The sequence below is a fragment of the Culex quinquefasciatus genome, chromosome 2, assembly GCF_015732765.1.
Source record: "Culex quinquefasciatus strain JHB chromosome 2, VPISU_Cqui_1.0_pri_paternal, whole genome shotgun sequence".
Classification (NCBI taxonomy): Eukaryota; Metazoa; Arthropoda; class Insecta; order Diptera; family Culicidae; genus Culex; species Culex quinquefasciatus.
The window spans coordinates 204255042-204280208 of record NC_051862.1 but is presented as its reverse complement, the minus strand read 5'-3'; the positions used below and the strand labels follow the sequence as shown (position 1 = coordinate 204280208).

The 25167-nt window shown below is 39.5% G+C and overlaps 4 protein-coding genes across 6 annotated transcripts in view; 1 reads left to right on the top strand and 3 right to left on the bottom strand.

Moving 5' to 3' along the window:
- Nucleotides 1-854: 854 nt before the first annotated feature.
- LOC6034396 lies at nucleotides 855-4256 on the bottom strand. Its single transcript, XM_038256400.1, has 3 exons — nucleotides 3988-4256; nucleotides 1386-3926; nucleotides 855-1321 (listed from the first exon to the last, which is right to left on the bottom strand). Exons 1-3 carry the CDS (start codon nucleotides 4122-4124, stop codon nucleotides 1012-1014), a joined length of 2988 nt encoding a protein of 995 aa, XP_038112328.1. The 5' UTR covers nucleotides 4125-4256; the 3' UTR covers nucleotides 855-1011.
- A 4210-nt stretch (nucleotides 4257-8466) lies between these two features.
- On the top strand, nucleotides 8467-9310 carry LOC6034397 (30 kDa salivary gland allergen Aed a 3). Of its 2 annotated transcripts, none has more exons than XM_038254534.1 (2): nucleotides 8467-9034; nucleotides 9095-9310. In XM_038254534.1, the coding sequence occupies exons 1-2, from the start codon at nucleotides 8483-8485 to the stop codon at nucleotides 9284-9286; spliced, it is 744 nt and encodes a 247-aa protein (XP_038110462.1). In that variant the 5' UTR covers nucleotides 8467-8482; the 3' UTR covers nucleotides 9287-9310. The 2 variants fall into 2 exon arrangements, with proteins under 2 accessions (XP_038110462.1, XP_001844715.2); XM_001844663.2 differs by having other exon boundaries at nucleotides 8467-9040.
- On the bottom strand, nucleotides 9299-17486 carry LOC6034398 (ATP-dependent zinc metalloprotease YME1L). Of its 2 annotated transcripts, none has more exons than XM_038254532.1 (8): nucleotides 17232-17486; nucleotides 16585-17137; nucleotides 16211-16526; nucleotides 15832-16148; nucleotides 15380-15770; nucleotides 10271-10436; nucleotides 10021-10204; nucleotides 9299-9964 (listed from the first exon to the last, which is right to left on the bottom strand). In XM_038254532.1, exons 1-8 carry the CDS (start codon nucleotides 17256-17258, stop codon nucleotides 9633-9635), a joined length of 2286 nt encoding a protein of 761 aa, XP_038110460.1. In that variant the 5' UTR covers nucleotides 17259-17486; the 3' UTR covers nucleotides 9299-9632. The 2 variants fall into 2 exon arrangements, with proteins under 2 accessions (XP_038110460.1, XP_038110461.1); XM_038254533.1 differs by having other exon boundaries at nucleotides 9303-9964; nucleotides 15832-16145.
- Nucleotides 17487-22269: 4783 nt separating this feature from the next.
- The window catches only part of LOC6034399 (tyrosine-protein phosphatase non-receptor type 14), a 37139-nt gene continuing 34241 nt past the window's right edge, over nucleotides 22270-25167 (bottom strand). The window contains 5 exon segments of the mRNA XM_001844665.2: nucleotides 22270-22985; nucleotides 23044-23207; nucleotides 23266-23425; nucleotides 23533-23709; nucleotides 23772-23990. Of these exon segments, the coding sequence (XP_001844717.2) occupies nucleotides 22857-22985; nucleotides 23044-23207; nucleotides 23266-23425; nucleotides 23533-23709; nucleotides 23772-23990 (849 nt within the window). The 3' untranslated portion in view covers nucleotides 22270-22856.

Below are 25167 nucleotides of genomic sequence, written 5' to 3'. Positions count from 1 at the left end.
ACCATCACTATTTTGCTTACATTTTAGATTACACAAAATTAGACTACTTTCATAGTTCAGTTTAATTTTGAGAAAAATAAAAATTTAGATAACGAATACTAAAGTGAAATTTTGGAAAATTTTCTAACCTTACAATTTTTGTTAGAATTTTGGAATCAGAATTTAATTAAGAAATCAACAATTTCAAAATATCAGAATTTCAAAATTTTAAAAATTTTGAATCTTTATGCTTTAGAATTTTAGATTAATTTTTTTAATTTTCAAATGTTCGAATTTTTAGGCATTGGTTTTTTTTTAAATCATTCAATTTTTCTGACAAAATGTATGATTTTCTCTATGGTCCCTATATGCTAAGCAAACAACAAATTTTAGAACAAATCTCTGAAGATGGTGGGGTAACTGCCTCAAATTGTCCCACCCTGTGTGCGCTAGTAATTTGGAATTTTTAGTTGAACGGAAATCCAAATCAAATCCAAATTGCATAGTAGGTCCAAAATAGGGCCATATACCCTATTTGATTTTTAAACCTAAACATATTGCAAACAAGCTACGCGCTTTGCATCGTGACCCTTTTCTTAAGCATTTTTATATGGAGTTCTGCGTTCCTTCCGGACTGACCAATTTAAAAATAGATATTATCAAAAATTAAATATTATATTGCAAAATTTGGCCTGGAAGACGTTCAAATACATCATCAAGTGCGAACTTTTAAAAAGAAATGAAATTTTGTAGTAATATTTTTAAGATCATCGAAATTCCCTGACCCAGCATAAAATTCCCTGACAATTCCAGGTTTTCCCTGACTTTTCCAGAAATCGACACCATGATTTTACCCTATGGAAGGAGAATGGAACTTTTGCGGATGGTGGCTTTATTTCAACTACATACGAACCGTCAAAAACGTGAAAAAAATCATATTTGTTCTATCAAACAAAAACATCATCAGAAACTCTTTTCCTTCTCAAAAGGAATCGTTATCAGTCAGTAACAAAAAAAAAATATCCTCCCCCCTCAAAACTTCAACAGATAAACATCCCCGTCCATCGCGATCTCCGCCGCCACGACGTACCCCTGCTGCTGCTGATGCTGGCCCAGCTTGCCCTTGGCGCTTTCCAGGTCCTTCAGCTTGCACGTGTGCGCCGTACAGGAAAAGTTCAGCTCCGGCGTCATCGCGCGGATCGCCGCCCGCTTCACCGTGGCCACGTTCCCGTAGTCGACGAACTGCACCATGAAGGCGCCGGCGCCGTCCGGCGGCGTCAGACAGAGCGCCCGGTACCAGCGCTTGTCCGCGTCGTAGATCGCCACGCACAGCTCGTCCACCCTGAGATTTTTTTTTGATGGTTAGTTTTGAAGATTGAGAGCCGTGTTGTTGTTTGGGGACTTACTCCGGATCGTAGCCGTCGCCGCCGATGGTCGCCGCAATCTTGTTGACCGTCGTGTCCAGCTTGTCGTAGTGGGCGGCATTTTCCTCGTCGAACACGCACACGGTGATGATGCCGCGGCCCACGTCGCTGTCGTCCAGGATGGACAGCTTGACGTTCGGCGTCCCCGCCGGCAGTTTGACCAGCTTGAGGTCGTTGTAGGTGAGCTTGGTGGGGGTGGTTGAGGCGGCTGCCGCAACAGCAGCAGCCTTGGCCTGTTCCTCCGCCAACTTTCGCTTCTCGGCTTCCATGCGTTCCTGCTCGGCCTTCTGGCGTTCGATTTCCGCTTCCTGATCGCGCTTCTTACGCTCAGCTTCGGCCTTGGCTTGCCGTGCAGCTTCCTCCTCCTGTTCGCGCTTGAGCTTTTCCGCTTCGGCCTTCTTTCGCTCGGCTTCGGCCGCCTCGTTGAGCTTCTTGTCGTGGTTCTCCAGTAGCAGGGCCCCCAGCGAGCGATTCATGTTTAGGTCGATCAGCTTGACGCCGTCGTACATGTAGGACTTGCTCTCGAACAGCTGCTTCAGGAGACGTTTGGCGGACCGCAAGTCTTGCAGCTGCTCGATGATCAGTTCGGGGTTCTTCACGGCGGCCGGATCCAGGTCGCGGATTTTGACCTTCATCGGGTAGACCGGCAGGTTGCGGATGAACCCGTTGGCGCCGTACAACCTGTCCGAGGGGACCGTCTTGATGGAGCCGTTGTCCAGATCGAGGACTTCGACGGCGTTCGCGGAGATGACCTTCAAGACTCGAGCCCGGTACGGCATCGCGAGTTCATCAACGCCAACAATGACATCGTTGGGCTTGGGCGGTGCCGTAAGCTGCTTCAACACGGGAAGAATCGTCTGCAGCAGCTCGGTGTACACGTTGATCTTGTCTTTGGGGCACACGATCACCGTGGACGCGTCCAGAACGGACGTAATCCGGACGATGCTTTTGTCCTGCGGGATGTGCGGCCAGTAGTTGATGTCGACCTGCTTGAGGTCGCAGACAAAGTTGCGGAAGGTGACCTCGGCAAGCTGGCGCTTTCCCTCGACGTCCTTGAGGGTGGCCTTCATGGTGCGTGTCTGCTGATCGTAGGCAAGTCGCTCAAAGCCGAAGGCAAAGCTTGGCAGGTAGCACCGCTGCTTGAACTCGAGCTCCTTCATGATGACCCGCGAGAGGTCCATCTGCAAAACGAGGTACGGCTTCTGTTTGTATTCCTCCGGTAGCGCTCGGATCTGCTTCTCGTCCGAGATCAGCTCGACCGTTCCGTTGTCCACCGTGTAAAACAACCAGTTTTTGTCGTGTTGCTCCACGACCAGCCCCCGGGACCAACCGTCGTCCGCGGTCTCGATACAAACCAGATCGCCAATCTTAAGCTTATCGGCCAACGGCAAGAACTGCTTCGGAGCCAACTCCGGCAGCTGATTGTACAGCACCTTCATGGTCGGCTTCACCACCGCACTGGTCACCATGACCAAGGCCGTGCGCGACGACAGAATCGCAATAATTCCCCCCTCGCCGAAATTGTCCTCGGCTGAGCCCAGCATGTCCAGCAAGTACGGCGTCACCGGTGGCTGCACGATCTCCACCAGCTTACGGCCATCAACCTCCGCCGCGTCCTTCATCCGAATCCGGATGCGCTCGTTGACCTCCAGCGGATGGCTCAAATTGACGATCTCCACCTGAAACGCGAACGCGCGCAGATTCTTCATCAACAGCAGCGGCGGTCGCAACTCCGTCGACGGAATGACCAACTCGTTGCCGTAATCGATCAGGCGAACCTTGAGCAAACCCTTCGACGGGACGGTTTTTTCCAGCACCACAACCCGGTAGAAACAGTTCTCGTACGGCGCCGCGTAGATACCTTCGACCTGAACCTCATCATACTTGACCGGTTCGCCGGCCGTGCCCAGCTGCTGGTTGATGTCGTTCAACAGCTTGTCGCTATCCGCCTCGTAACTGGCCAGCATGACCCAGGCCCGGTTCGACCCAACCAGACACTGAACGATCACCTCGAACGGCTCCCCGACGGGCTTCTCGATCGGAAAGTGCAACAGCCACGGCTTTGGTTGTTGCGGCGCAACCTTCACTTCCGGCGCAGCCGCCGCCGCAACAACCGGCCCAACCTTCCCCTTGTTCACCTGGTGATTCTTGATGATGTCAATCTTCAGCTTGGCCAACGATTGCGGCTTGACCCCGCTCCCGTTAACTTCAACCTGCTGCTGCTTCTCGACCTCCTGCAGCTTCATCTTGGCCACCCGCTCGACAGAATCGGCCACGGAACTAGTCGACGCCGTCGTTACGGTAATCTCCTTCGAGACCGGCTCCGCCTCCGGTTCCGTAAGCTTCGCCGTAGCCTCCCGGTCCAGCGACACCTCGATCGTCCCCAGCGGAATGTTCGGCTTCCGGAGGGGCTTTAACGCCCGCGCGTTGTTTTGCCACATCCGACCCAGGCCGGCGGCGGATATCGACTCGGTGCGCGAAACGCCCAGCACGCTCAGGTAGCTCGCGTTCGGGACCAGTTTCCTGCCAAGATTGACTCACCGTTAAAAAACTGGAACCCTTCCCAGACACAGAATCTACTCACGGCAGGGCGATGCAGCTCTTTTTGTGAATCTCCCAGTCCTCGATCTGGCACTGCATCGTGCAGTAAAAAGCGAAACAGCGGCTGCACATCAGTTCCGCAGGTTTGTGGCACAGCACGCACGACTTCATCACGTTCATGTTTTTAGTTCGGTAGATGTCGGAGAAATTCGAGAACTTTTTTTTTCCTTTTTTCGAAGAAAAAAAATCAAAACACGCGGTTTTTTAAAAGTTTCTGAGCGCGGAGTTGAACGAAACGTCCGAACACAGCAAGCGTTGGGAGAACAATGCGAGTGGAAAGCAAAAGAAAAGTGTGAAAGGATGACAGAAGTTTCGCGAAATGCGCAGGGTAGCAAACTGGCTTTGGAAAGATCCCTTCAGAAAGGGAAAGAGGGTCGTCCATAACCAAGGTCTTTCAAATTCAATGAACTTTAATATGTAATAGGTAGAGATCCTTAATAGGGAGACTGGTCGAAGTGAATTTGACGTACCCAAACAGACACGAGTTTGACGTATCCAAACGAGCATTTGCCTTTACGCCCAGCAAAACTTATGGCCTATCTACAATCACTTAGCTTAGAACATCTAAGTAAAGTAGTTACTTAGGAAAGTACGCAACTTACGGCCGTCATCCACAATCAACTTAGAAATTTTGCTGGGCTGATATACGTTGCTATGCAGTTGTTTGTTTACCTTTGATATTGAAACGTCAACTTACCGTAGATTTTGAAATTTTTCAAACCATACGTCAGTTTCTAATTTGATTACTTTTCCATTGTAGAAGCTCGGCTTCATTTCCATTGATTCAAATTCCTAAGCTAAGTGAAATTTTCTAAGCTAAGTGATTGTAGATAGGCCATTATCAGTGTTGCCAAGCTCAAAACATACGTTGCCAGATCGATTTAGCAAACTTAGACCAGTCTCCCTATTTAGGGTCTCTAGTAATAGGGTCCTAAAACCAAAGAATAATTTTCTGAAGCAACATTTGAAAAGAGCGTAAAGCTCGGCGTAAAGGCATTTTGATAGCTACAACTATTTAGCTATTTACGGAACAACAGGTTATTTCGACGCCAACATTTCAAAAAGCATCATGTACAAACCGTGCGTTTTGAGAAAACGCATTTGAATGTTGAGCATCATTTATCAATTCCCATTTTAATATAAAAGCAAAAGAAGATGCTCTAATGATCAAAGACGATGAAAAACATTGCTTTGAGCGGTATACGCACTTCGGAAGGAACCGGTCAAGAAAAAATCAAATGGGCAGCAGCGGCAGCGAAAACAAGCCAGAGAGGGTGAAGAAAAGCCCCAAGAAACCATTGCCTCTCCTTTGTTCTGCTGTGCGTAAAGCTGTTTCTTGACCCCTTTCCTTCCGATCTGCATACTAGCCTTTAATTGATACTTGATCATCCATATTCAATACACTCAAACCCCGATGGTTTGACACCAACTGTTGTCAAACGAACGGGGTCACTTTTTAGTTTGACACCCCTTTTACACGGAGTTCACACACACTATCAAACGTTTGTTTTGATAGTGTGCGTGAGTGCCGTGTAAAAAGTGACAGTTCGCCACTTTTTAGTTTGACTTTGACCAACCAACTGGGTACAAACGAAAAAAGTGTCAAACGAAAAAGTGACCAACCACCGGGGGTCAAGTGTAAAACATTATTTTCGTCATTATATTTAAGAAAAACAAACATAACTTCTTTTGAAATCACCATCTTTTATATCGTCTATATCACCCTGCTGTCATTGCAGGGGAAGTTTTGTTATGATTCGCTTTTCGTCGACAAATCTAGAGTTTTTTTAATAGGACCTATAAGCATATAAAAGACAATAGTTAAAAAAAACTCTGGAAATGTACATGGTGTCTTTTCATGATGCTTTTTTTTTCGTCTCGAGGTTCATGTAGTCTTTTATTTGACAGGTTGACAGAGCTATACAAACAGGCACTGCTGATGCCAGAGATTTTGTTTATGTTACTTTATTTAAAATCATTATTAAACACACTTTACTGAAGTAACTTTTGCTCATTTTTGGTGGAGAGGTAGCTTATTAGGAGTACTTTCAGAATATGCAATAACCCAGAAAGTGTCAAAATGTACATGATGCCTTTTGAAATGTTGGCTTCGATTTATCTATTTTATTTAGCAAAACACGCAGTACTGAAGGGTAGCTGGCAGGCCAGCCGTAATTGTGCTTGTGCTTGGCAAAATTTAATTTAAAAATTTAAAATTTTTAGAAATAAATAAATCCGAAATTGAAAAATTCAAAAATAAAAATATCAAAAAATTCTTAAAAACATAAGTACTGTCCAGACCGAGGTCCAGACTCAATTATCCGAAGGCCTGGGAAAAAATACACTTCGGAAGCGATTCACGAAAATTTTGCTTTTTTGTCTTATTTTTTTTATTATTGAGCTTATATGACCCATAAACTACTCTAAAGTGATTAAGGTCGTAGGTGTCCTTCACTCTTGGGATCGGGAATTGATTGGGATGATGCCTTTCAGAGCCTTAAGAATTTAGGGTAAGGAATCTAAGATGGCGGCTAGAATGGCCGTGATGAAATATTTAAAAAAATGCATTTTGTAATTTAATAGGCAATCAACTATTCAAATTTGACTAAAATTGGGTTTCGGATTTGAATTTGAGGTGAAATATAAGAAAACAAAATAAACATGTTTTTTTTTCGTGATTTGATTATCCAAAGTCCCATACAAACCTTCAGATAATCGAACTTCGGATGATTCGAGTCTGGATCAATAATTTTAAATTGTAGAAATTTAATTTTAAACTACAAAGTTTTCAGAATGTCCAACGCCACAAGTGTAAACAGAGCCGTTTTGGGTCGGTTCTCTATCAATTTACGAGTTATCAAAAATCAAAAAATCTTTTATCTGTTCATATGCTCGTCCTTTTAAATGCTCTTTACTGAAAAACAATAAAAATTGGATTTCTTTTAGAGAAAAATCAAGCAAAACAATGCCAAAGGGCCGTTGTGGGTTTGTAAACAAAGAGTGTGTCCTGCTCACGCTAGAGGATGTTTACATCTGACATGAAATAATCAAATCTAGATTACTTTTTCAAAATTACCAATGCACCATGGGTTTCCTATGTCTATTTGAAAAGAGTAAGCCGGAAATAAGAGTCGGAGTATAGACTAATTAGTCTCTGGTCGGAGGTTGCGATGGTTGATACGATGTATTGCAAACTAACCAGAAAAATGTGAAAAAATAAAAATTTTAAGATTTGAAAAAATAAAAAATCGACACGGTTGCCTCTCATCCAGTCGGCCTGGGTTCAATCCCAGAAGGTCCCGGTGGCAATTTTCGAGACGAGATTTGTCTGATCACGCCTTCCGTCCGACGGGGAGTAAATATTGGCCCCGGACTAACCAAGCTCAGTCCAGGTGTAGGAGTCGTTTCCCTGGGTCCTGTCTCGGTTGGAGTCGCTGGTAGGTAGTTGGACTAACAATCCAAAGGTCGTCAGTTCGAATCCCGTCAAGGCAATGCTGTAGAGCGAATAATTAGATTTTTTGAAAAATCGACAATAAAAAATATAATATTAAAAACTGAAACATTTGAATGCTCGAAAATTTAAAATTTATGCAAAATAAAAATGTTATAAATCAAAACTTGAATGCTCGCTTGAATGTTAAAAAAAACTAAATAAAAAATATAAAAAATGCAAATTTAAAAATTAGAGGGATTTTAATTTTTTTACTACTCATCCTTGATTATCCGAAGTCCTCACGGCCCTAAAAAAAATAGAAATTATATTTTTTTGAAACCATAAACCACGTGGACACTTTTTTGGGAATCTCATCCCCCCACAAAAAAAAACTTTTTGTATAGAGCGTGGACAATCGCTTAATTTTAATTTTTTTTTTATTATTAAATTAATTTTATTTTTTTTGCCATAAAAGCCAAACTTTAAATTAGAGAAGTTGAAAATTTTAAAACATAACAAAATTGAAAAAGTGATAAAATGAGGGTGTTAGATTTCAATACTAACAATTTCGAAAAAAAAAATCCTTAACTTAAAATTAATACCTAATTTAAAAAAATAAGGGTTTCATTCAACATTTCTTAAAAATCAAGTTTAATCTAACCGAACACAAAAGCAGACCACCACAAATGAATCACATTTAATGAAACGGCCAGGCCCACTGCGTTAAATTAGCAGCAGTGAGACAGATTATATGAACGAACCATATTTCACAATATCAACTAGAAAGGAAGGATGCGTGGATATACCATGGCGAACACTTAATTCATTTCCAGATTCAAAATACAAACGTTAAAAAAATGCGAAAACGTTGAGAATTGCTTCATCGATGATTAAACCAACAATCACCGAGATCACATTGATACAGGTGGAATTTGTTTAGCTTCGTTCGCACGCCACGTGTTGATCAAACATCCCACCTCCCGTTGAGATTTATAAGATCCACTTCTGAACCATGAAATCTCCAGTTATGATCTCTCGCTCAAAGATGAGCTTGCTTTTCAAACTGTTACTAGCGCTAAGCCTCGCCCACGTTGCATTTTCGTGGGGTGACGAAAAACCCGTTGAAGAGGACTTTTGCGACGCCGAGTGGGACGGCAAGGTCGAGTACAAGGCGGAGGGCGAACAGGACGGGGCCACACCGGAAGAGGAAGCACCGGTTGATGGAGGGGAGGAAAAGGACAAGGAGGACGGGGCTACGACAGAGCAAGGTGAGGAGGGGTCAACTGAAGGGGGTGAGGAAACGAAAGTGGATGACGGGGATACGACGGATCAAGTTGGTGAGGGATCAACTGAAGGGGGTGAGGAACCTACTGGAGAGGATAAAAAGCCAGAAGAGAAGCCATCGAAGGCTTCTAAAGAGGACGAACGAGGCGATCCTCGGAATACTTACCAGAAAGCGACTGAACTTGTGCGGGCTGCCGCGAATGTTGACGATATCCAGGACGAATATCTGAAGGGATCGCTGAACAACCGGCTTCAGGAACACATTAGAAACCCCATTATTGGGGCTGCTGGAAAGTTGCCTAATTTCAAAAAGGTAGAGGTAAATTACTATAATTAGTGTATGATCTAAAAAGTAACATTTTTGAACTTCCAGATCGAACCCTGCTTCAAGACAATGCAGCAAGATCTGAAAAAGGAGATCGAAGCTTCGAAGAAGGAATTCGCAGACTGCAAAAAGAAAACTGAATCCTCGTACGAGTGCATGGTCAAGATGGAACCCGGGTTTGCGGCGCACGTTAAGACGATCGGCGAAAAGATCGTGCAATGTATGAACAAGTCAAAATAAAGTGGGACGCCGTTTGTTTAACGATAGCGCGCGCATTTTTGCATGCCCTTTATTTTGGAATATATAACTTGCTTGCACTGCTGTGTTGGCCACTTCCGGGCCGGGCAAATGTGTCACATGATTTTGTTTCTTGGAACATTTTCTACTTCAACGTTTGTTAGTTTTTGTGTTCTTCCTAGTTTTTACCAGCTAAGCCTAAATTGAAATAAAGAGGGGGAGGCTTTCAGTGTGTTAAAAGAGGATGAGGAAGGTTTAGGCGTTGATTAAATATAATATAATATTTATATGCTGCATACTCCTAAGTAGTTTGGGTCGACGCAGGGGTGTTGTTGTTGTTGCCACACACTTAGTGATCTTCAACGGGCATCTTTTCACCGCCGAGGATCGCCTTGATGTCTTCGGCGTCTAGCGTTTCGTACTTGAGCAGTGCCTCGGCCAGCGCTTTGTGCTCCTTGGCGTGCTGCTTCAGGATGCTCTTGGCGCGTTCGTAGCTGTCGTTCATGATCTTCTTGATCTCCAGATCGACGCTTTCGACCGTCGACGCCGACAGGACCTCCGTCGGGGCGCCAAAGCTCTTCGAAGACTCAATCGTGCGCAGACCGACCCGCTCGGACATGCCCCACTCGCGAACCATGTGCGACGCGATTGACGTCGCCTGCTTCAGGTCACTGCTGGCACCTGGAAGAATCAACCTTAAGCTACAACTCCCCCAATCAACCTCAACTCAAACCTACCGGAAGTGATCTTGTCGGCGCCAAAGATCAGCTCCTCGGCCGCCCGCCCGCCCATCATCGTGTCCATCATGGCCAGCAGCTGCTGCTTGGTGACGTGGTACCGCTCCTTCTCCGGGATGTAAGCGGTGTGGCCGAGGGACGGCCCGCGTGGCATGATTGTAACCTTGTGCAGCGGATGGGATTCCTAGAAGCAAACAACCCCACTTATCAACCAAATCTTAAAAAAAAGCAACGATCAAAGCAACCCCACCTTGGTGTAGTAGGCGACGATCGCGTGGCCACCCTCGTGGTACGCCGTAATCTTGTTCGCCTCCTCGTCCGGCAGGCGGGACTTGCGCTCCGGGCCCATAAGTACCTTGTCGCGGGCGTTCTCCAGGTGCTTCATGCCCACCGTTTCGGCGCCGTCGATGGCCGCTCTGTTTGTGTGAATAGTGTAAATTTATCATAACAATGTTGGTTTTAATTCCATAATATTTTTTTTTTTTTATTTAATTACAAAAAGGGTTTTACCCTTTTAACATATTTCTTCCAAAGATGTTTTCATATGTTTATTTTTTTTAAATTTAAATATAAATTTTTTAAATCATTCCAAAATTCAATACATATATTTTTTATACTCAAGAGGATGATTTGAGCAACTAAAAGTTTTCTTGCTTTTGCAACGCTTTCCAGCCGAATAAATTTACCTGAGAAACGAGTATGTTTACGGCACCGTGCTATGTGGAAAAAAACAGCGGTCACTTGCTAAAGTTCCCATCTGGTCATTTCACTTAAACTATTAAAATCCCTCTCTAATAGGGTATATTACCCTATCTTGCCGGGACCGTGGTGTAGGGGTAAGCGTGATTGCCTCTCACCCAGTCGGCCTGGGTTCGATCCCAGAAGGTCCCGGTGGCAAATTTTGAGACGAAATTTGTCTGATCACGCCTTCCGTCGGATGGGGAAGTAAATGTTGGCCCCGGTCTAACCTAGAGGTTAGGTCGATAGCTCAGTCCAGGTGTAGGAGTCGTCTCCCTGGGTCCTGTCCCGGTGGAGTCGCTGGTAGGCAGTTGGACGCACAATCCAAAGGTCGTCAGTTCGAATCCCGGGATGGATGGAAGCTTAGGTGTAAAAAGAGGTTTGCAATTGCCTCAACAATCAAGCCTTCGGACACCTAGTTTCGAGAAGGAATCCCGTAATCGGGAACGCCAAGGCAATGCTGTAGAGCGAATAATTTGATTTTTTGATTTTTTTTGACCCTATCTTGGACCTACTATGCAAAGCACCAACTTATTTCGCCTTGTTCTCGGTAACGGTTTAACTGTTTTGTAGACCAATTTATGCTTAACAAAGTGTACTATTGAAAATTAAAAATAATTTAACCATTTCATTGTAAATAAGCATTTCAAGTAAAACATTTTTTGGATGCTTTTTGGACTTATTGAATGTATTTTGGAGACATCGCTGTACCTATTTTGGACCCACACTCTGATTGGTTGAAATCTTGACAACCTCGATAGAGTTATCTAAGCCCGATCTCACGCACACTACACACCATTTTTTTTTTTGCTGATATGCTGAAAGTTTTTACTGAATTTTCATCTACTGAAATTTCAGTAAACGATTCAGTAATTTAGATTTAACTGCATTCTCAGTTAACAGTTAAAGGCTGGTATGCACTTCGGAAGAAACCGGTCAAGGAAAATTTCAAATGGGCAGCAGCGGCAGTGAAAACAAGCCAGAGAGGGCCCCAAGAAATCGCTCCCTCTCCTTTGTTCTGCTGTTCGTAAAGCTGTTTCTTGACCCCTTTCCTTCCGATCTGCGTACTAGCCTTAACAGTTAACATTTGTCACTTTGACAGATGATTTACTGAAATTTCAGTAAAATGGTTTTGGATGAAATTATTTTGCTGAAAATTCAGTTATATTCTTGTGGCAGTTTAACAGATCATTTGCTGAAGGTTCAGCAATCGTTGCTGGAAGTTTAGTTATTTAAATTTGATTTTACTTGTCATTAAAAACGTTTCCAGTACATTTATTTCATCAATCGTCCAAACCAAAAAACCGGTGGTTAGCATCGAGGCATTTGTTATTCACTTTTGTTTTTAAAGCTCACAGTACAAAATAATAATAAAAACACAGCACATTTCGAAGAGGATTTCTCTCGGCAACATCCAAACAATAGTCATAAGTGACATTTCAGTTTGACAGATATGCAGTTACCGATTTTTCAGCAATGTTTTTGTTCATTACCGAATTTCAGCAAAAGTGAAGATTACTGAATCGTTTTCAGTTAATTATTTTTCTGAAATGGCAATCCAAAATTTGCTGTGTAAACAAATTTTCGAAAATTCAAAAATCAAAAAAAAATCAAGAATTTTAAAATAGAAAAATGTTAAAATTTATTACCTCAAAAACTTTAATAACATCGAAAATTCCAAAATAAAAAAATATTTAAAATTACAAAAATTCGAAAGCAACAGAAATTGATACAAGATAAAAAAAGAAAATATCAAAAATGTGAATTTTAATTTCAAACATCAAATATTCAAATTCAAAAGTTGAGAAATTCTAAATATAAATGTTCATAAAACTTTCAAAATGAAAAATAGGAATTTTAAAATTCTAAAACAAAATATTCAATCCTTTTAAACTTAAAAAAAAAATAGAAATAAGAAAACAACAACAATGTTAAATTTATTTTCATGCATCAAATATCCAAATTTAACAGCTCATAAATTCTAAATACAAATTTTAATAAATATTTCAAAATAAAAAAAAGATCGAGAATTTAAAAAATCCTCCATTTAAAAAATTAAGAGATTTGAAAATGCAAAAAATTTAAGATTTAAATTTAAAAAGCTTAAAAAAAGCAAAATATCAAAATACGAAAAAGTTATTTAGAATTACAAAAATTCAAAAATCAAAGATTCAATATTTTAAAAATTGAAAAATGTGAAATTTAATTTCAAGCATCTCAAAATTTAAAAATCTTAAATTTAAATTTTTAGAAATAAGAAAAATATCCATACAAATTTCAAAATTCAATTTAATCAAGAGCAATTGGGTCCTAAAATTAAGCTTAGATTGCTGATATTATTGTTTATAGCGATAAAGCTTATTTTTCTGAGTACAATGACCCTTTGTTCGATCACAAAGAGTTTAAAATGGATTTTTAAATCAATTTGGAAAAATTAACCTCGCGGTCCTTCTTGACAGAAAAGTTTCTACTTGACAGCTCGTTCCAAGGGGACTATAGTTGATCCATCGAAAAAATGTTGTCTTGTCAAATAAAATATTTTGCATTAAAATGAAAAAAAGTGATCAGAAATGGTTTTTTATCGTGTTTTTTACCGTTGTACATAAAAATTGACATAGGGCTTTAGTACCCAATTCCAGCCCAAAACAGGTTTTTTTAGGTACTTTTTTCTCGACCCTCTCCGATTTCAATGAAACTTTGTAGACATGTTATCCTACGCTTATATAAGCCATTTATGTGTATATGGAGGCAGTTACACTCGATAATGACATTTGAGAAGAGCGTAAGTGTTTTAAATATGTTTGTATCTCGTTATTTAAATATTGCTGTATCTCGAAGCCGTTGCATCGTATCAAAAAGTGGTCAAAGACAAAAAAAATACACTGAAAGAAAAAACACCCCACTTTTATGAGATTTTTTGATTTTTAAGTTTAAAAGTCAAATTTGGAGGTGAGCCCACGATTTTTTTTCGTTCAATTTTTTTGTGAAAATAGCCTAACTGCCCATGTTTGCATAAATGTCCCATATGCAAAAACAGCAAGCTGAGAAAACGCATTTGAAGTTTGTCCCATACGTAAGGCTACGTGTTAAGTTTTCACGAAAAACTGGATTTACTCCTGATTTCTAGAACAAAGTACTGGATGTTATAGGCTCTTTTGAAAGATCACACGATTTAGAACCAAACTTCAACAAATACTGAAACGGATGAAAATGAATATGGGACATTTAAGCTAATTTACTATCCAGGTTACCATACTACACTGTAAAAATATTATGTTTTCAGTTATGAGCAATGTAATTAGCTAATATCTGTAAGCCCATATATCCAATTGAAATGTGGTCAAAGACAAACTTATGAGAAATTCGACGAGCTTTCCGGTAAAAATATTTTCGAGACTAAAAAATCAAGTCTGTCATATAGAAATTGCCAAAAAACTATCAAAAACCCTATTTTTCAACATTTTTATTTTTAAAGCCGCTATAACTTCACAAGAATTGGACTTAAGGCAATGGTCAATATGGAAACTTTTATGTAAAATTGTCAGGAGAATCGACTCTCGTGTTCGGTTCTTGAAAATTTTGATGTTTAGAGCACTTTTAAAAAAAAAGTTTCAGTAAATGATTTTTGTATTTTTTTAGGTGAGTTGCTCCATCCTGCATTTTTCGTGAGTCTTTTTGTAACATCTAAGGCTATTTTCACAAAAATTTGAACGAAAAAAATCGTGGGCTCAGCTTCAAATTTGACTTTTAAACTTAATAAGTAAGAAAGGCAAACATCAAAAATCTCATAAAAGTGGGGTGTTTTTTCTTTCAGTGTATTTTTCGGAAAGCCCGTCAAATTTCCTATATAAGCTTGTCTTTGACCACTTTTTGATACGATGCAACGGCTTCGAGATACAGCAATATTTAAATAACGAGATACAAACATATTTAAAACACTTACGCCCTTCTCAAATGTCATTATCGAGTGTAACTGCCTCCATATACACATAAATGGCTTATATAAGCGTAGGATAACATGTCTACAAAGTTTCATTGAAATCGGAGAGGGTCGAGAAAAAAGTACCTAAAAAAACCTGTTTTGGGCTGGAATTGCTCTCAAGAATTTTACATTCGAAAAATTTAAAAAATACGGAACTGAAAAATGTAAAACATTTAAATCAAAAAACATAAAAATCCAAAAATTCCAAAATAAAAATAAATTAAAAATCGAAGAATCAATAATTTAAAAATTCTAACATAAAAACAAAAAATGACAAAGAATATAATTTTCAAAAATTAAAGTTCCAAAGTCTAGGGATTTGAACAATAAAAAAACATGTCGTACTTGGTTATCCGGATCTAAAATAAAGCTACAAAAATGCTCCAATGTTTCTGATTTCAGACAAAATTGCGGCATTTAAGAATTTTGTAATCTTTTTTTTAGCATTTCAAAATTTTTAAATCAATTTTAGATTTTTCGTATTTAAGAAATTATAAAGTAAAATTCTTAAATTTTATTAAATGTTATTTAAGAATTAATAAAATATTTTAAACTTCGTTCGAAAAAAAGCCACAACTTTTCTTGTCTTCCGATCTCCGTACTTAGCTTAAAGCTCGAAAAATGCCATGTTCAACTCACCTCAACGCCGCCTGGTTCACCATATTCTCGATGTCCGCCCCGGTAAACCCGGTCGTACCCCGCGCCAGCTGGTCAATGTTGATGTCCTTGCTCAGGACCTTGCTCAGGTAGTGCGTCAGGATTTCTTTGCGGCCGGTAAAGTCCGGCGTCGGCACCACCACCTCCACGTCGAACCGTCCCGGACGGAGCAGCGCCTGGTCCAGATCGTCCCGCCGGTTGGTGGCCCCGAGCACGATGACGCCCTCGTTCTGCTGAAAGCCGTCCATCTCCGAGAGTAGCTGATTTATGGTTTGGTTCGCGTACGGATGGAGCACCGAGTTGGTTCGCTTCGCGCCGACCGAGTCGATCTCGTCGATGAAGATTACGCACGGGGCGCGCTCCTTGGCCGCTTCTGTTGGGAGGTTTTTGGTTCAGTGAGAATTTTTTAATTGATGATTTGTTGGGGAGCTTACTGAACAAATCCCGCACGCGCCGAGCGCCCTGCCCAACGAGGACTTCGTCGAACTCCGGACCAGCTGCGTGGAAGAAGGGAACGCCGGCTTCGCCAGCGACGGCTCGCGCAAGCAGTGTTTTACCGGTTCCAGGCGGTCCCACCAGCAGGACTCCCTTCGGGAGCTTGCCACCCAGGTTGCTGAACTTGTCCGGATTCTTCAGGAACTCGACGACCTCCTTGAGTTCTTGCTTCGCTTCGTCGCAGCCCTTGACGTCCTCGAAAGTCACGGAGATGTCCTCCGGATCGACCTCGACCTGGTTGCCGATTTGTATTCTACTGAAAATGGGAAGGCGACGTGAGTTTCTTGGGCAGAGGCAGAACAAAGGTTGATGGCAGACCTGAAGACGGACCCGTTTGTGGACACAAACAGACTGATGAAGATTCCGATAAACACGACGATGATCAGCAGCTGCTGGAGCACCTTCAGGTAGCGCATGGCTTTGCCCGAGCGGCGCTCGTGGTCCGGATGGGTCGCGGTGAGGTAACCCTCGGCAAAGGCGATCTTCAGCCGCTGCTTCTGCTCGTCCGCCATGGTCGGGTCGTTAACCTCGCTGAGCAGCTTGTTCAGTGGTTCGTTGTACTGCTGAGGGCTTATGGTTTGCGCGTTAAATGGAACCGGTTCGTACTTGTGGGAGATTTTCGGCGCTGGAGCCGCTGCAAAAAGAAGGTTCTAAGTTACGTAATCTAGACAACCTAAGACTCAATCCCTTACCCAGCGAGTCCTTGACCCGCGTGAACAGTCCCGGATTTCGCTTCATTTCAGCGCTAACCGACCGGACCGTTTTGAAGCCACGCTGTTGTACGTAGGCCAACCCTCCCCCCGGTTGCGCCAACAAACTCCGCACAATCTTATTTACCATCGCTCCGTTGAAGAAGACCGTCTCCTCGCCACCGGACACCGTCCGTCCCCGGCGTGCCTTCGGCGTTAAGCTAATGCTCCACGGAACGTCCTCCCAGACGCTGGCCATAACGTGGACATTGCTAAAGTGCTTCAGCAGGTTCCGCTCGATCCGGCGGGGCAGTTTCAGCTCGTACAACTGGGACTGTGGCTGCTGCTGCTGGGGCTGTTCCACCGATCGCTGGAAGCTGTCGCAGTAAAACTGGACCAGCGAGCGCTTCAACCTACTCGAATCATGGTTCTGGGCCAGGTAGGAAGCTTCCTTCCCCTGTTGATGCTGCTGCGGAGTTTGTCTGCTGGCGTGATGCTTCTTGAGCGCAATATTACTGTGCCGTGGACCGATTTGCGACAGATGAAAGAGCAGTTGCTGTAAACCAGAACGAAAATAAAACAGTCTGACGTCGTTCCGAGGGCGATTGGTGAAATTGAAAGTCTTTTCTTTCCTCCTGCTCTCAACTTACGTGCTGATGTGTGTTTACTGTAAACATGTTGACCTGCGTTTGACCTGCAAACCGTGCCGAGTTTCACGCTTTCTACGATGCTACCGGAAGCGGGGAATTGCGCGCGACACACTTTACTAGTTAAGAAACGGAGTGGACCGCTTTTTCGGACGGTGCGGGGACTTTTCCTTGCAGCGGGTTCGAAGAATTAAATCACAACTTGAAATCCTGCGATCCGCGAGTACGTCACACAAGTTGGTTGTATAATTTGACGTTTGTGCGGGGACTGTCAGTTGCTGTTTTTTGAGGCGTGTTTTTGTTTCAGTGTCAGTGCACACGTTAAAATGAGTTGATCAAGATTTGGAGAAATTTTTACCTGAGCATCCAAAATCATTGAGATCTTGTCAAAATCGAACATAAATCTTGACATAAATCAGAAAAGAGATTTTTGTGAAATCTTTAGTGAAATTTAGAAATACAGTCCAGGCTCGATTATTCGAAGGCCTCGGAAAAATGTCACTTCGGATAATCGAATCACAAGATGGCTGCCAATATGGCGGTGACAAATATTGAAAAATGCATTTTATTATATAATAGGTAATCAACTATTCAAATTTGCCTAAAATGTGGTCCCACAAACATGAAAAAGAAAAAAAACGAAAACAATGTTTGTTCCGGATAACCGAACTTCGGATAATCGAAACTTCGGATAATCGAGGCTACTACGGATAATCGAGTTTGAACTGCAGGGTCATCTAAAAAAATCCAATATTTGAACAACTCCTATAAAGTTTGCAGGACTGGCAACTCGGATACACTCAAACCCCGATGGTTTGACACCAACTGTTGTCAAACGAACGGGGTCACGTTTTAGTTTGACACCCCTTTTACACGGAGTTCACACACACTACTAAACGTTTGTTTTGAAAGTGTGCGTGAGCGCCGTGTAAAAAGTGACAGTTCGTCACTTTTTAGTTTGACTTTGACCAACCAACGGGGTACAAACTAAAAAAGTGTCAAACGAAAAAGTGACCAACCACCGGGGGTTGAGTGTATAAGTTTCTATCGCAGAAAAACATAATTACGGAAAGGCCTGAACTAGAGCGTCCAATTTCCCGTCCCGGGAAAAAAAATCCCGGGAATTCCCGGGATTTCCCGAAAAAAAAATATTTCCCGTTTCCCGGGAAATTTGTAAATTTCCCGGGAATTCCCGAAATTCAAGCGGAAGTATACATTTTCTTAAATTTGTGAAACTGTTGTTTTTTAAAATGCTCTGAAAAAAAAAATAAATGAACAAACTCAACATGATTTTGTTCAATTTAATGTATTGTTTGGTTTTATATAATTAATCAGATTATCAGAAATTATGTTATCAGAATAATTTCTGATAATATTTATTTTTGAAGCAACTGGGAATAGATCTTGCTTTATAAGTATTAAATTATTACAATTAGGTAAGCTTAACAGATTGATGTATTTTATCAAAACAAATTAAAATTGAGATATTTTACGTTTGTGTTTACCATGATCAAATGAGATGAAAATCGAATTTGTGCAAAAAGAATTAATTCATTTGGTTGAATACCTAGTACTGAAGAAATACAATTTGAAGTAAAAGAATTATGGAGCACTGGTGCAACTACAGGTGTTAGAGGGTTAAATGTGAAAAAATTTAAGACTTTTTGTGGAATGATGTTAATTCATCGTATAATTTAAATCATATTGCATATTAATACAAAAAAAAAATCATTGAAAAATTGCTTTCTATTGTTTGTTCTCCAGAATTGCAAAAATATCTTCAAAGCTTGCTTCAAATATTTAAAAATTGGGTTGTTTGGAGTAAAACCAACACTAAAAAACTTTACCATTTGTTCAAGAGCTGAAACCAGTATTTTTCATGAAAAACATAATTTCTGCATGTTTTTTTCTCAATTCAATAAACTGATCACAGTGGCAAGTTAAAAATTTCTCACCAAAAAATACCAAAATACAATTTCTTGTAGTTGAATGATTTATTACATGCAGTCAAGCTGTTAATTGATCTTCACACTTTTTTAAACCATTGATGTTGATGTCCTATACAATTCTGTTGCATAATATTAATCAAAACCAAGATCATAACAATTTTCACTAAATTTTAAATTTCCCGGGATTTCCCGGGAAATTGACTGAAAATTTCCCGTTTCCCGGGAAATTTGTAACCCCGGGAAATTGGACGCTCTAGCCTGAACAAGCTACAGTAATATTTTTCCGATTATTTGTATTTGTATTTGTATCTTTATTTCAAAAATATACATAAGGACAAGCCTTTTATCGTATACAGAGACATCATTAAGTTCGAATATGATAAAACTACAAACAAACAAAAACTTAAAAACTGACTAAAAATTAGGTTAGAGTACATGAAATGATCATTGTATAAACAAAGAGAAATAACTTAACCTAAAAATAAATGAATATGACTACAACAAGAAGAATTTAGGTGAGAAAATAAACTGGTCAAGAAACTGTTTCTATCAAGTGTTCCTTAAATATTCCCTACACTGTTGCTTGAAATTGCTAATAGAAGTAAGATTTTTCAGACGATGAGGCAAAGCGTTCCACAGGCGTGCGCCACGGACTACGAATAAATTATTTTTCTTCTGAGATTTCTGTTTTTTTACTTTTATTATTGTTTAATAAATATATAAATGGAGTCTAACATTTCAAAAGGGCACATAATTTTTGTAAACAATAGTGTATCCCTTTCACTCAAATGACAGTTTACATATGGTGTGAAGGGACACAATCTTGTTTAAAAAAGTTATGTGCCCTAATAAAATGGCAAGCACGAAATGTTCACCTAAAAAAAGTTTACCAATTATTTCGATTGAAAGCGGATTTTCTATTGATTTAAACTACTTTTGAAAGTAGTTCAATTACAAGTAATTTTAGCCGTAAAAATCCATAAAATAAAAACTAATAACAGAAATTAAAAAAAAAAAACTCCAAACGTCAAAATCAAAAACCTGCTTCGGCATAACAGCACTCGAAATTATCTATTTGCCGATAAAGCTCAAATTTGGTGGGGCTGTCTATTCCATCAAAATTTGCAAAAATTGCGATTTATCCAAATCGGACAACCCATCCAGTATTGCATTACTGCAAAGTGTCATCTTTTCGCGAAAATTATGGAAAACCCTAGAAAAATCTCGTATTTTAAAGAGTTCTGGATCTTCATCCTCGAGAAAATTCTATCGTGAAGCGGGAACTTGCGATTGAGACTTATAAAAAAAATAAAATCGAAAAGTATCAAAAAAATAAGTTAACAAAAAATTTAATCTTGATTTTTAGAATTCTAAATTCATTCAAAATTCAAGGAGTTTTTTTTTTTAATTTATAAAATTGCAAATCACAAAAAAAAATATTTTTTTTAATTTGAAAAATCTCACAAAACTTCTAATAAAATTAGTACTAGCTTAAAAACTAAAAAAAAATAATAAGAAAAAATATAATTTAAAGAAATTAAAAAAATATAATAAAAAATCATTATTTTAATACATAAAAAATAAACAATAAATCTAAAAATAATATTAATACAATTTAAAAAAAATAAAGATTTAACATTTTAGGAATTTGGAAAATAAAAATATAATTCCGTAATTTAAAAAGGTTGATGTCCTAAAATTTTGAAATATTCGGCTTATTTTTTTAATCTAGGCTTTTTTAATTGCTATATTTAAGATTTTTTTTAAAATTTTAAGTCTAAATTTCAATAAAACATTCACACCTCTCAGTGCATCAGATCTGAATTCTCTTTTCAGCAATATTTTTGATTTCGCAGAGGGATTTTATTTTTTTCCCTGGGCCTAGAAAGTCTTGGATTTTTTTATATTATAAAATATTTCAAATGTTGGAATTTTTGAAAACATGCTAAAAACTAAGTTAAATTTATAAAATTTAAAAGTAAACGAACCTATTTAAAAAAAAAATTAAACAAAATGTTGTTTTGAATTTTATTTCAGTTATGAAATTTAAAACTTTTCACGCTCGAATTACTTATTTGTTTTTTTTTTATTGCTTTTTTTTTATTTTTCAACATTTTCTACATAGTCCCTACGTCAAAAAAAGCCATTTTCATAGAATTGTGCGGGCTGTTCGTGTAAAATAATCATGAAAATGGGCTCTTTTTGATTGGCAATGTTAGAACATTTCAGAAAAAAAGTTGTGCGGAAAAATAAGTTTAAACATTTTTTAAACAATGCGTATTTTACCATATTCGAATTTTCTTAAGGCATCTTAAGAATGATTTTTGAAAAGTTAATGAATGGATTTTGTAAATTTTGGCATACAAAATTTTAAAATTTAGTGTTTGACTGCAAAGTTATATGAATGAAAACTCGAAATTTTAAAATTAAGCTAAAAATTAAAAAAATATTCAAAATGAGTACCATACATTGTTTTCAATGCAATGTTCAATAAAAATGAGGAATTTTTTAAATTATTATTTTACTTTAAATTTTAAGTTTTGTATTTATAGAGTTTTTTTAATAGGTCCTACAATCATATGAAACACAATAGCTTATAGGACATTTTCAAAAAAAAAAAAAAAAAAAAAAACTCGAGATTTGTTCTTTAAAAATGTGAGCTTGATAAAAATAAATAATGTTTATCAAAAAAGAATAAAACCACACAAAACATATTTTTAAACAATGAAATTAAGACCAAGAGTTTGCGACCACCAGTAAAAAAATGAGGCATTTTTTTTACTTTGAGTGATTAAATCTCAGCAATCAGCAGTCCGATTAACAAAGTCTTAACGAGAAAATTAAAGGATCTTATTCAACCTTTCAAAATAACGTTTTTAGGAAACTTAAAATCCAGCGGGCATTGGACCTAACCGACCTAATTATTTAGATTAGTGATCTAAATTTAACTTTTTATTTGAATCTTTGATCGCAAACACCCTTTCCAACTTCCCTTTCCCTTCTCAATGTGTCCACGTTGTTTGTGGATGACCCCCAAAATGGATTTCGGACAATAAACAAAAGACGAACACTTTGTTAAAATTTTAAAACAGTACAATTTTTCTGTTTGTGGACGTATATTTTTTTCGAATTGAGCCATCTCGTTTTGGGTCTAAAATACAAACTACAATACAGGTTAGTCGAATACAGGTATAAAATACTTCTCTTTTGATCAAAACAAATGTAACACTTTTTTTCTTATTTCTAGTCTTCCAGTTTGGGTATAAAAATAACTCTCTTCTCTCGTTCTCTCTCTTCAGTGCTACCAAAAGTTAGTACAAATGTATATAAAGTTAGATAACCTACTACAAAATACATGTAAAAATGGCATTACATTAAACTGCTCTTGCTATGTACAATTCTTCAAACTTTTGCTACAATTACTTTTCGCTAGATTAGGATTAAGGCCAGTATGTTTAAACAATCCTCCCGTTATTGTTTCGTTAAGGCACGCACGCGCGGTTCGTTTTAGTTATTCCCTAGCTGTTTTGTTTTTGTGTTAGTCGTCGTCGTCGTTTTTTGTTGTTCTCTAAACTAGTTTCGTCAAGTAGTATGTGTTAAGCTTAAATATTCCAGACAAAAAAAATACTTCCAAGTTTCATTAGATAAAACGTTGCGCGTTTTTTGAGAACCGTGAACTCTAGATGAGTCGCGTCTGCTTCAGATAGTGGATGAGCAGCGCGTGGATGAACTTGTATTGTGCTAGCGACGGAATCACGTTGTCCCGCTGTTGGCGGATCTGACCGATGAGGCGGGGAATGTCCAGGTCCTATCGACAATTTTGAGTTTAGAACAAATTTAAAAGATTTTAAAATTGCTAAACTTACCTGATTGTGGTCCAGCGTGTACATTAGCAGATCGGCGACCAGGGTCACTCCGGTGCGGCCACCACCCTCGTTGCAGTGGATCAGAACAGGCGGGTTGGTGTTGTGCGAGGGCGGAACTTCGGCGATCGACGCTAGCCGGACCGAGTTGAGTTCCTCGAGGAAACCTGTCAAATATTGAGATTTTTTAAACTTTACTCAAAAAAATCGAACCGAAGAACTCACCTAAAAAGTGTCCCACGTCGCGGGGACAGTTCTGGTCGCCCCACTCGTTGTACGAAATGTGCCACACCGACCGGTAGCGTCGACTCTGCGTATGATACACACGCAACTTGGACGTGGTGCAGCGGTCCGTTTCCTGCGAGAACTCTCGCCACACCTGGTACTGTAAAAAAAAAAGATTAAATTACACAAAATCCAAAACGCGCTTTTTTCAGCACTTTTCATAGCATCTCTGCTCGGAAGGCACACCGTCGGTCAATTAATTCTTACCTGCCCGTACTCCAGACACCGCTCGCTCGACTGCGGGATGTAGCTGAGCTCGTTGGACAGCTGAACCAGCAGGTACACGTCCGCCTCCCAAACGCACTGCCAGAAGACGTTCGTCGTGACCGTGTCGTTCGGACTCTCGGCCACGATGTAGAACCGCTGCTTGTTGCCGACCGTGCTCTGTGAATATCGAATCCAACGTTAACCAACTTCAAACAAACTCAAAGCATCCGTGATCTTACCGTGATGTGGGACGCGTTCACGTAGCCCATCCGGTTGTCGCGCGTGGGCGTCAACCGGACCCGGTTGTTGTCGTACGGCAGGAAGTTTGGGTCGAAGTTTTTGTTCTTGTTCTCGTCGGCGAGCGCACAGTCGTACTTGGCGTTCTCGACGCGCTTCGGGATGCGCTCGAACTCGCAGTACAGCTGCGGGTCGGCGACCTTCGATTCGAGCAGGGAGCACTGTGGTAAAAGGGAGATTTTTTGTTGTAATGATTTTTAATTTTTTTAAGTAAAAATAAATATTAAAAAAAATTGACTCTTTTATTCAAAACTTCCTATTGCAAATCTTCTTGATTTTGGAATTGGATTTGATTTTAACTCAGCATTTTGTTAAATTAACGATTATAAAATATGATATGAAATAATCCAAGACAAACATTTGAAAATGGCTTGTAAAGATAATGCAATGTATACCCTTTTCAGACGAATTATAATGCTTCAAATACCGGCGTTAAGAATAAAAATGATACATGACTGAAATTTGTGTAGGGACACTTCGTATAGACGCCCTTGCTCCAATCACGTAATTAAAGGTACACGCAGATATACGTAAAGGACGAGAAACTCTGTACTCTTTTTTAAATTTTATTGTCTTATATTAATTAATTATTTAATAATTGTAAATTTTATTTCAACCCCTTTCCAAAAAAACCCTAGACTCCAGGGGCAAAAACAAAATTATTGGTGAAAATTTAAATTTCTATTGATTTTTTTACAATTTATTGTAAACTATTTAAAATACATTGTAGTTGGACTGGCTCGTCGTTACATGGAAAATTTAAAAAATGATCAAATCAAACCAGAATAAAGTTTTTTTATGCCTTTTAGGGCCCTAATCAACTCCCCAAAATTTGGGACCGATTGGTTGCGTCCAAACTGGTCTAAACTGTGTGTGTGTGTTTTTTTTTTTTCTCGGAAATCACGTTTCAGACCTGTTTTGAGCACGCTGTATCTTTTGACAGGAGCGAGTTAGCACAATACATTCTTCGGGAAAGTTTAAGAGAATTTTCTCAATTTCAACGCTATTTTGTTGGTTTGAAAAAATAGTGGAAAATAAAAATGATAAAAATCAAAAATGTAAAAAAGAGAGTTTTTCATACTAACTCCCATACAAAATTGAAATGCAATGCGCAAAGTGTGGACGCCACCAATCGCTCCCAAATTTTAAGGGGGTTGTTTTGAGGCCCAAAAGGCATAAAAAACTTTGCTCTTGTTTTATTTGATCATTTTTTCAATTTTCCATATAACGACGAGCCAGTCTAATATATACTCAGGAATAAATTTAGGAAACTTCAGTAAAACAACAGCTAAAATTTACCTCTAAAAAAAAGACATGTTTAAGAACAATGTCACATAG